Genomic DNA, 12,415 nt, shown 5'->3' with positions numbered 1-12,415 from the left:
TTGTAGTAAAATTATATATATTTATTATTAATTCAAATGATAGTGTCTTGTTTACAGATGGAAAGTGAGGGCGAGTTCTACAATTACTAATGATGAATTGATCAAAAAGGAGAACCAATAGGAGCACTAAGGCCAAGGTACCGCATTATCCTAAACCGTCGAACCTTCTTAGTTGATGTCAGTGGAAATGTCACCTCCTGCAAAAGAATGTCATTAGATTGCAAACAATACATCCTCAATGAATCTAACAATCAACATTTTTCATCATTTTTTTTCATAACTGACATATTGCTATTGGAACATAATAAAATGGTGTCAATGATGGAACCGTGACAGTGATGTTGCTTCAATCATAATAAGATCATGTCAACAATTGTGAAATATAAGTCCCTCACCAATAACAAAAATGGTGATGGAAACTCACATCGAATTGTAGTTTAGGCTTTCGCTCCCTTTTGCCTCTCCCTTTTACAAGGAAATCATGCTCTGCTCTGCTTGAAATTGATGAAGTCCATTTATCTGTTTGAACCAGAAGCCAAATTTAGATTGGAAAGGAAAAAATAAAAAGAGCACACGGCTAACCAAGCAATGTTGTACTAAGAAGGTGAAAAGGCAACTGATTTATAGACCCAAAATCTGGTCTATGAAGCAGTACAGTTCAATGGTGTTAATCTTAGAGGGATGCAGAACTGTAACAAATAAAATGTCATTAAACATGTTAAACTTATAAGGATGCATATCTAAAAGCCAAATTTCCACCAATTAGATACATTTATGCATCTTTCAATCACCCAGGTCCCTAAGTAAATTAGAAACTCCTTTTTAGTTTTATCTTTGTGCTAAAAAATTAGACCTTGTGGGAATCTGTCATTCAAGAAAAATTACAACTATTGAGTTGTCCAAAACTATCTTCCATCATTCTAAAAGGAAAGATGCTGATACCCTGTTAACTATAAGATTGAGGAGACAACATTGAAAAGTTAAAAAGGTGTCTATATGACTATACCACACATCAGTTGGATGAAGATAGAGGGTGACAAATTCTTGAAAACAGAGAGGCTATCCCCTCTGCCAATTCTATCTGATGGTATTGCAGATATAAGATCACAAAGGAGAGCATATATTATTGGCTATTTGTATAACTGTAATTATGTTTCATTCACTAGGAAAAAGAATGTGATACTATTTCCATATTAACCTTAAGAGTGACTTCCCTGTATCTCTTTTTGTGGCATTTCACAGATATAGTAGAGAATAAGAAATCTTAAGGCAGAGTACAAGTACATACCAGATGACTGATCTTGCTGATCAGAGTGATTCAGCCCATCAAGGCTCTTAAACAACTGTCCACATGAACTTAGATATTCTTTCCTTTGTAAGGCCTGTAATTAGGACAGAATACGAGAGAACGTATGAACACAACATTGACTAGGCAGAGAATGCAATAACTACAGACTTAGAATCAGTTTACTTGTTTTAAAGCATCTTGAAAATCTTCCATAGGGTTACAGCTCCTTTCTTCGAAGCACTGGAGCAATAAACATGCAGGATATTAGGCAAAGATTCGAATTCACCAGTTCTTATCAACTTAGAATTTTGAGGCAAGTGGTAATTTATTATGCTATTAGAGCAAGTGGTTTTAAGTTTGGGTCATGTTTCCACTCTACCTCTCATTTGAAAGTTACAAATTCCACATGTTGTACCCCACTTTTTTTTTTTTTTTTTTGATAAGTAATTAACTTCATTGAAAAATAGATAAAAGAATACAAGGCACACAGGCAGTGTGCTATAGCAACAGTAAAAAATATAAACTAACTAGCAGTGAAAGAACAAAAATCAATTAAATTATGCAAAGAATTAAAGGTTAAAACACCCGTAGCATTTGCCCACTCAAATAGAGTCTAAAAGAAAGAAAACTTCATGGTGCGGACACGAGATACAAGCCACCAATTACAGGCACGTATAGGAGAAAGAAGATGGCCCAACCTGTGGCCTTATGGCTAGGGCCTATTAGTCATTGGGCTTGAGTTTCAACAAGCCCAGACATTTAATAATTAGGGTTTCTTTAGGGTTTCTTTATGTTAGCTATTTAAACACTTTTTGGGATTATTGTAATACAGTTTTGATGATTATTAAAAAAACGTGTGTTTTCTTTTACTGGTGCCGACTCTAGTTTTGCTTGGTGCTGACTCCAAGCAACCCTTAGGTGCTGACTCCTAGGGTTTATCTTCTTATTCTATTGTTTTTATTGTTTGTGTGGTTGTCCTATGTCACTTCAAGCTGTGAGCTTCAAGTTGTGAATCAATCTTTCATTCCTGTCAAAAGTACATGCATTTGTTCCCTTCAAATACCCCACATTAGGCAATGAGGAAACATACTCCAAATCACCTTAGTTCTGTGTTTATTGGACTTGCTTGACCAACTAGCTAGAAGCTCCACAACACCACGAAGCATGACCCAGTGAACCACAAATAAAGAACATACCATATCCAATTTACTCCTCTTATTAAGGGGGACTATAATCCCACACATGAAGGAAGTGTAAGAATAATGATTAAGTGATTAAATTCACCCTTTTTCATTAGCTTAAACTTTTGAGACAAGTGGTTGTCTAGGAATAAGTATAACTTAAATAAATTTATATAAAGGTCATATACAATGCACAAAACTCTCACTTTTGTGAGATCTGGGAGAGGTCATGGTAAGTAGCCTTAAACCCCCACCCCCAATTTTTTTTTATATTTTTTTTTCTCTCTCTAGAGAGGCTGATTCCTCGACTCAAACTTGCAGCTGGTTACTTTTGGTGGAAGGAACTTGCCATCACACCAAGATCCGACCTCAATAATCTAAAATGAGTTTATATGTGATGAGATTTTCCACAGCTCTATGAATTGAAATTTTTGCTCCACTACAATAAATTCATGTAAAATTTGTTGCAAGCATAGCATATATCAATTGCACATTACATATCATGGTCTAGCCCATGGAAGAAAACTTCTAGCATCCCTCCCACCCCACCCTTCCCCCAAATGAAAAACCTCTGTTCAGGTTGCATTATAACAGCCGCTTGGTCAGTGAACAACATATCTAAGGACAGACTGGAAATTGCCATCATTAACACAGGAAGGTGAATAAGAGAGGAAAAAGAAAGGCAGACAAACAAATCTATTTAATAGTGGCTGCAATGGTGTTTACAAGAATCAAAATCAACATAGAAACTTATAAAGACAGAACTATTGAGCTTATGCATGAAATATTAACGTAACCTTACTCACATCCTCAAGCAAGGAAAGATCTCTGGCAGGATCAAGCCAAGCACTGTAAAGTAAAGGCTTATTGTCAGCTCATAAGACAAAGACCATGCAGAGTCCCAAAAAATTTCCGTCAAAAGATCTACTTCAATATCAGCATAGAAGGTTAGAAATATTACTTGTCACGACTACCGTAAAACTCAACTAAAACATGTCTGCCAGTATCTTGGTTCTTTGAGTCAGCTGAAGTGGATCTTTCATCCATGATCTGAAGATGTCACTTAACTTTTTGTCAATCCAGAAGTACTGACTTTTTAATTGAAACTAGTATATAAATTTTGTATCCTCACTTGTGTCCTTGTAAGAACAAGGTCGAGGATGAGTTCATGGGTTCAAGACCCACTGTGTGCATATGTAATTACCAATAAAAAATTCTTATCTTCACTTGGTTTTGATAAGTAAAAAACTCATTGAGGTTGTGTAGAAGGGGCGCAACCCTAGTACACAGGATACAAAGGAAGTGCTGGAAAAAGGGAAAGATACAATATAATATGTGTTAGAGTTACTTCTAGTTGTCATTTATTCTAAAATATTAGTAAGGGTATTTTTGTAATCATGTCATGAACCCTAATATAAATATATGCTAAGGTGTGGGCTTGATCGGTTGATGCCCTCAACCTTTTCTTTCTTTTCTCTTTGTCTCTCTTCTCTTCTCTTCCTCATTATTCTCACTCAACTCTAAATTTTTATATTTTACAACTTAACTATATACATTACCTAAAATTCCTATGATCCAGGAACTCTACAAAGTTCGAAGTATAGAATGAAATTGAAGCCTAAACAGACTCTCAAACAGAATTTAACACAAGACTTCTGCTTTAGAATAGAAAAGTGATAGTTACATTTATATAGTTCAAACTATCATCTGCTTAGAACCAGCATAACCCAATTGTATAACAAGTTTTCTTCCAGCCCATAAATAAGTTGTCGCCAAACCTCCAACCTCCAAAGTTTCTAGAAGAGGAAATAAACACTTTGATTTCCAGATCTGAGGAAAATGAAGGATTCAAAAACTGGAAGTTTGAAACATGTAATATAAGATTTCAGAAATCATGTGACTTTTATTACTAATATGGGACAATCTAGTGAACAGGATGTGTACAAGAAAGTACCAGGGGAAAAAGGATGTTTCATGTGTCACATTAGATGAGATAGCCCGTAATCTCCTTCATAAATATCACCTAAGTTACATTAAAAGGCTGTACATGGTTCCTTAAATCAAGTTACAGAAAGAAAATATAACTTATATCTAAGAGGGGAAAAAATGATAACAAGAAAGCGCAATAGAAGATGGCAGCATAACATACCTCAGCAGGCCACCATGTCTTGTAAGCAGTTTTAGCCCACACAACGCTCCCTGGTGTAATGCAAAAACTGTTGCTTTCTGTAACTTGTGATTTTTTGGGGGTAAATTCCAGTGACCTTGCAGTATCACTTGATTGTTCACCAACATTTCTGTATAAAAAAGGAAAAAGATAATCATTGCAATGTAACTGGATTCAAATATTTTGCATGGTATGAAAATGTGCCGAACAAACCTATCACTGCAGGAGCCATAATTTTCATTTTGGACTATTGTTTCAACTTCTACAACTGTAGTTTCAGAGAAATTGGAAGCAATCTGTGGTCCCTTATTCTGGGACTTGCTGCACCAAACCAGAGAATGCTCAGGCAATTTCCTTCCCTCAGCATTCCTGTCATGCAAACTATTTGTGGTGACATTGGACAATCCAACTTCACCACAGGATGACCCCAGAGAGGAACCTGTGGACAAATATTGTTTGCAAGAAAAAGTTGATAAAATAATAAGCTTTTTGAAAAACTCATTACATAATAATTCATTCCTGAGACACAGTAAAGTTGAACAGATGAGACTATAATGACCATTGCCCACACACAGTTAAAAAAAAACTTAAGAAGTATTTTTCCAAACTTAAATTGCCCTTTGAGTACTCAAAGCATTATCCTAAGGATCATCCTCTCGCGTGCTCTAGTAACAGAGATGATCTTTCTTTCTTTTTTTTTTGAAATCCCCTTCTTCTACCACCCAATTAGCAAAAACAGCATAATTTCACTGTACCATTAATGCCTATAAGAGAGACAAAATCAACCCTAGATCTCTTATTCAACCATCAGAGACTTTCCCAGTTGAGCTAACTAGAACCCACGAAGAATATATTTGATTTATTATAGCTAATATCATAAATTACAATATTCAAACCCATACACAGTCATAACTCATAAAACTTATGAATTCTGACAGGCAGCAAGTAATCGACCAAGGTATATAAACCTCGTATACATAAACATCTACAAAATCACACCATGGATCAGCAATCTTTCGGGAGGAAAAAAATAACATAAACCCCTCAATCAGCCTTATAAGTATCTTCAAAAGGAACAGATAATTCATTAATTCCCAAGTTGACATCTTTAGAGCTATATAAGGCAACTCCTAATTCTTCATGGGGACACAGCTTATAACAGTGCCACAAATAGAAATCCACGAAAAACCCACTAAGCTATTTAGTTTGCAACAAATCCTAAACATACCCTCAGAAGATTTAAGTCCATTTTTGCAACTAAGAAAGCAGAAATTGACAAAATTCAATTCAAATTCATAATAAAAGTTATATCAGAGAAATGGGATTTACTCAATTAATAATTCAACCGAACTCAAAAGTGATAAAAGCAATGAAACATGAACAACTTAATCAATTCCTAAAAAAAACTATGATAACACCCATCTTAGAAAAAAATCAAACTACCAACTTTAGTTACTAATATCAAAAATGTTAATGCCATAAGAGAGAGAAAGAGAAGGACCTGAATTGGAGATAGGAAAGGAATAGAAGAAAGAAAAATCAAAACGGCGTCTGGGTTTTGAGCTTCTGGGCTTTTGAGAATACTTCGATATGTTATCAACTTGCTCTGCTTTCTCTGAGTTCTTTATCTTCTTCTTCTTCGCCATTGCTTGTATTTGAAATCAGAGGCTGAGTTGAATTGAAATTCAGAGAAGAAGAAGAAGAAGAAGAAGAAGAGAAGGAGATGATAGGAACCCTAAGAGGAAGTCACTGAAATTGATGAAAACAGAGAGTGGAATCAGGCATTGACGAAAAGAAACACTTTTTGAGACCTTGCAAATTACAATATGGACACCTTTGATGTTCTCTCTGTGCTCTCTCTCTCTGCACTCTGCAACGCTATTGGACAATCTTAAAGTCTTAACGGAACTTAACTGTGTGTTTCAACTTAACTATTAGATGTTGGACATTCACACCACTGCACAGAATAAGTGATCTCTTGTCACAAAATGTAGTAGGCCAAGAAAGTTACAATTTTTTTTTTTTTTTTTAAAGAGAGTTTGTAATTTTGTTGGTGCATGTTAAATGTTTTTTATTGTGTAATTTTTTTAAACAATGGTTAGAAATTCTATGAGTATTTGAACAGTTCTTCACCTTCGTTTAAACCGGAGATTTAAGACTTGGAGAGGTACCTTTCCGTCTAATAAGTTGGTAGTTGATTCATTATGGATGATGTAACTTGAGCCATATGTGAACTATGAAGAAAATTAGTAGAATTTGGATTAACAATTGATATGATAATTTGAGTTAAAAAGATTGTTGAGCTAGGTGGATGAATTTTTTCATGCAAAGGTTATGAGTTAGGATATGTAGTTGCCACGCTCTAGACCTTTTTTATTCAACTAATAAAATTACTTCTGGTCCAATAAACTAATTGGTACAGACACTTGATGATAAAATTTATAAATATATATATATATATATAAATAAAAACAATTATATATTCAATTACAGACACTTGATGATAAAATTTATAAATATATATATATATATATATATAAATAAAAACAATTATATATTCAAGTCTTCTTTTATATATTTCCTAAAAAAAAGTCAACTTTATATATATAAAAAAATGTTTATTTAAACAGGAAAATCTTTATGCATGTGAAATGTTTTCTTCAATAACTCATGATTCAAACATTTTACTGGTCAAAATCAATAATAAATATGTTTTAGGTGTACAAATGTATGCTAAAATAATGAATTAGATGGAAAAACATAGGATTAGATCATATTTCATAAATAGGAGTTGTAATGCCTCTAGCTCCAATGTACAAATGTATCGACTACGATAGAAGAAACTTTGACAAACATGGTCCAAAGTTTACCAGGTAGTTGAGACAAAATTGCCAAATGCCATTATCGGGAAAAAATAGCAGCTCTTTGTCCGATTTTCTAAACTAATTAGGGAAATGTTCATCTTTTATAACTCGATTTGTGATAAATTGAGTTTAAAAAAAAAAAAAATTTTATGGAACCCTATAGCGGCGTTTTTAAAGACCTATCGTGACATTTTAAGAACATATAGTGGTGTTTTGTAACTCGACCTCCATGAAATCGAGTTATAGGCATTTTTTTTATACCTATAACTCGATTTCATAGAGGTCGAGTTACAAAACGCTACTATAGATCATGAAAACGTCACTATAGGCTCTTTAAAAATGCTGTTATAGAGCCTAACTCGATTTATCACAAATCAAGTTTTAAAAGATGGGTATTTCCCTAATTAGTTTGGGAAAGGGGGCAAAGAGCTGCTATTTTTTCCCTAAAAGGCCATTTGGCAATTTTTTTCCTAGGTAGTTGTTACCAAAGTGCTGGGGAACACTTGGTTTTCGCCTTCAATTTTAAATGCTATCAAATGTCCAACCACTCGAGCAAACACTTGGGCGTAGTGATGGAAACCTTATTCTAAGAATTACATTTTAGAATCAAGAAACACTAAAACTGTGTTAATCTAAGAGACATATTCAAACTACAAGAAGTTTGATTGCAAGAATTTCGATACGCATATCCAAATAACATGCCTTTTGTTCCTATGGATTCCTTGAATTTAATTAGGGGAGTTTATTGATAATGGTAGTGTTGCCTTAAAGTCACCAGAAATTTGCCATTGCGAAGCTCCCAGAAGTGCTACAATGGCAGAAGTTTGGATATTTTTATCTAGAGTCATAAGCTTGGAAATCTTGGGTATGAGTCCTATGGCTCTCATACTGTAAAGATACAAATAAGAATTGATTTGTGTTTTCAGCATGACTATAATACAGTGAAGGCTCTTCATTTATATATGAATATACAGATTGTCAGATACAAAGTACTTGAGATGCAATGAGTTCGAAATACAAAGAAGTTTGAAATACAAATTTTCTTCTTATCTTATCACAATCTACAGATTTGGTTGAGTTTGTATTTCGTATTGTAGCTATCACTTCTCACAAATACTTGAACTCTTGGACTCTATGAGTTGACTCTTATCCTTAACACGCACCTGCAAGCTCAACTGTATGGGAATTACATTGAGGTTGGACCGAAGGAGAGCAAATCTAGATAAAGATAATGACTTTGTAAAGATATTAGTTAGCTGATCTCGGCTAGACCGAAAGCGGATTACAAGTGAGCCATCAACAACCATATCCCGAACAAAGTGAAAATCAATTTCCACTTGCTTGGTGCAAGCATGGAAAATTGGATTTATCGAGAGATAGGTAGCCCTAATGTTGTCACACCACAAAATGGGTGATTTAGACACAGGAGTGATAAGCCAAAAATGAATTGACCCCTTATTATAAATTAATTGATTAATTAGCAAAGTTTAATTAATTAATTAATTAGCCAAGTTTAATTAATTAATCAAATTAACATGTAAACGCATGGTAACACAAACAAATCACCAATTAAACTAAGTATGTAATGGAAAATAAATTGACACGGTGATTTGTTTATGAATGGAGAAAACCAACACGGCAAAAACCCCACCGGGTGATTTTAAGGTTACCACTTCCGAGATTCTACTATTATTACAAAAAACAGTTACAAGTAAATGAATCTCAGTACCTTATACCAACTTACAGTTGGACCCTTACCCCAATACCCAATTAGACTTGTTTTGTAGTGATAATTTCTCCTTTTAATGCATGGCTCTCAGTACGTGACTAACCAATTGCACGGATCCCAGTATGCGACTTCAATCACCAACTAAAGAAAGTTGTTGGCTGCAAAGTTCTTCAGTTTATCTAGATGATGAAGATAAAAAAGATGATTGGTTACAAAATCCTACGGTGCACAAACACAAAAACTTCTCCACAAGAATGATGAACTAAGGCAAAACTCTGTCTTCAATCATAATTTGCTTGAACAAACTTTGCTCAACACTTGTGCAACTTGTGTCATCTTTGACGGCCCTAAAAATAATTCTTTTATATATCTAGGGTTGTGAGAAAAGAAAGTCCAAACACATAATCACGGATTAGAGTCAAAACAGATCTGAAATTCCATTTTTCATAAACCTCAACAGATTTGTCGAGCAACTGTCGAGCCACGGGGCTGGAACAGCTCTTAAAGCTCGATAGATGGCTAGCTATCGAGCCTTAATGATAGGCAATTTTTAGACTTGAATCTTAGACAGACTTGCATAACTTTAACACTTGATTTTGAAACACAGTTTTTTGAAGTATTAAACACATCTTAGATCTACCAAAATACAAGTAAAGTACATTTTGTCAAAAGATTAGTCAATTACATAAAATAGTGACATATGTTCCTAACAAGTGAATTACATATGTCGTAACAAGTGAATTACATATGTCCTAACAAGGAGCACCAGGTCTGAATAAAAGAGTTGGTAACCACTTAACCTCTGCGAAAGCATTGGCAAGAGCTTTGTACTCAGCTTTAGTACTTGAGCAAGTCACAATAACTTGCTTTTTACAACCCCATGAAATAAGATTATCACTCATGTGACAAGTGAATCACATATATCCTAATAAAGAGCACCAAGTCCGAATAAAAGAGTTGGTAACCACTTAACCTCTGCAAAAGCATTGGCAAGAGCTTTGTACTCAGCTTTAGTACTTGAGTAAGCCACAGTAACTTGCTTTTTACAACCCCATGAAATAAGATTATCACCCATGTGGTTAAGTGTGCCACTTCCCATGATGTTTGGCAAGCTTTGGAGTGCATATTCACCTCTCAGTTTCTAGCAAGGACAATGCAGATTCATTACCAGCTCGCCACATTAAAAAAAAGGAAAATCTTCCATTGTTGACTAATTTCATCAGTTCACTAGTTTAGGTGAAACTCTTGCTGCCATTGACCACCTCTCGGTGATTTTGAGTTGGTCTCCTTCCTTTTGGAAGGCTTTGGCTTTGAGTTTGACTCCTTTGTTTCTTCTGTCACTACTTGTGTTGATCCCTTCTCTCTTGAGGACTTATATGGACACCCGTTGGTCCATGAAATTTGCCTTGAGCAACAACAACCCACTATTGATCTTTCTCTTGCTAGTGCCAATTTTGCTAATAGAGGGAACTTTGCTCGTGGTGGATGTGATGGTCGCCACTCTACCACCTCTCATTCACCACGAGCAGAGTTCTCTTTGTTAGCAAAGTTGGCACCAGTAAGAGAAAGATCAACAGTGGGCTATTGTTGCTCAAGGAGAATCTCATGGGCCAATAGGTGTCCATATAAGTCCTTAAGAGAGAGGGGATCAATACGAGTAATGACAGGTTTAACAAAAGAGTCAAACTTAGAGCCAAGGCCAACCAAAAGGAAGGAGACCAACTCAAAATCATTGAGAGGTTGGTCAATGACGGCAAAAGTATCAGCTAAACTGGTAAACTGATGAAAGTAGTCAGCAATGGAAGAGTTGCCTTTTTATAATGTGGCAAGCTGGTAATGAATTTGCATTGTTCTTGCCCAAGACTGAGAGGTGAACATGCGCTCCAAAGCTTGCCAAACACTAGGGGAAGTGGTACACTTAACCACATGAATGAGAATCTTTTCAGAGAAAGATGAGATAATTGCACTGAGGATCATTTGATTTTGGAGATGCCCGTGTGGAACTCTAGATTTTGAAGAACTTGAGTTTCACCATTGGATTCAAAGGTGATAGTTTGTGATGAAGGAGCCCATCAAGAAAGCCATAGAGATGTTGCCCTCAAGTAGGGAACAATTTGAGCCTTCCACAGCAAATAATTGTCACGGGTTAATTTGATTGTAATTAGATGATGAATAGTAGTAAGAGTGGTGAGAGAAGCAATAGTGGTGTTAATTTGATTTGTGTTTTTAGCTGACCATAATACGGTGAAGGCTCTTCATTTATATATGAATATACAAATGGTCAGATACAACGTATTTGGGATACAATAAGTTTGAAATACAGAGACGTTTAAGATACAAATTACTTTTCTTATCTTATCACAATCTACAAATTTGGTCGAGTTTGTATTTCGTATTGTAGTTATCACTTATTATAAATACTTGAACTCTTGGACTCTATGAGCTGGCTCTTATCCTTGACACATACTAACGAAGGAATACAAGTACACATTGCTCATATGGTCATGACATCTATGAGGTTTGAATACTAAGCTCTACATTTTGATAATGCATGGGAGGAATCAAGTGGATAATTGAGTGTTTTAATTATTTATCAATTTTTTTATTTTAATAATTTGATAGTTGGGGGAGCATTATCACATGTGGGGTACGAAAGACATCAATGCATTGACAAGGGGTAGGAGCAGCATCCTCACATGTGGAGTAGCACCCATTCTTGAAGCCAATTCATCATCAAGTTCTCTCCAATTTAGAAATTTGAACTGTTTATAATCTTTTGTATGAGTGTTTATTATTCTATCAAAAGGGATTTTTTTTTTTTTGGGGGGGAAAAGGCCGGACAAAAATTATGCGGGACAAAAGGTGATATTGAAACTCGTTGCCCCACTGCAACTATAAATTGGAGGTTGATTATATCCAGGATAAGAGTGGGCCAGACCACATACTTTCTTGAAGATACTTGAGTACCCATTAGGCTAGCAAGTCTGATGACTAGCAAAATCTCCAAAGCAACAATGTTTTGCATACTTTAAAGCATCACAAGCACTAAGACAACTAACGTAGCTCCCATCCTTGCCCTTGACCACTAAGTTAGTGGGCACACATTGCTAAAATTTTGAGCACAATCTACCACATGGTATAGTCCAGTACCACCACCAACTAGAGACCCACCAACCGGTTGGATCC

General features: G+C 35.3%; 1 protein-coding gene across 3 annotated transcripts; it reads right to left on the bottom strand.

Annotated features, from left to right (window-relative positions):
- LOC112038886 (uncharacterized) lies at positions 1-6,517 on the bottom strand. Of its 3 annotated transcripts, none has more exons than XM_024071723.2 (9): positions 6,138-6,517; positions 4,850-5,075; positions 4,619-4,766; positions 3,431-3,519; positions 3,267-3,318; positions 1,472-1,528; positions 1,289-1,382; positions 425-519; positions 1-197 (listed from the first exon to the last, which is right to left on the bottom strand). In XM_024071723.2, the coding sequence occupies exons 1-9, from the start codon at positions 6,280-6,282 to the stop codon at positions 102-104; spliced, it is 1,002 nt and encodes a 333-aa protein (XP_023927491.1). In that variant the 5' UTR covers positions 6,283-6,517; the 3' UTR covers positions 1-101. The 3 variants fall into 3 exon arrangements, with proteins under 3 accessions (XP_023927491.1, XP_023927492.1, XP_065638694.1); XM_024071724.2 differs by having other exon boundaries at positions 3,276-3,318; positions 6,138-6,516; XM_065782622.1 differs by lacking the exons at positions 3,267-3,318; positions 3,431-3,519.
- Positions 6,518-12,415: the final 5,898 nt, after the last annotated feature.

Source organism: Quercus suber, unplaced genomic scaffold, assembly GCF_002906115.3.
Source record: "Quercus suber isolate HL8 unplaced genomic scaffold, Cork oak 2.0 scaffold_308, whole genome shotgun sequence".
Taxonomy (NCBI): domain Eukaryota; kingdom Viridiplantae; phylum Streptophyta; class Magnoliopsida; order Fagales; family Fagaceae; genus Quercus; species Quercus suber.
This window is presented reverse-complemented; position numbering and strand designations above follow the sequence as displayed.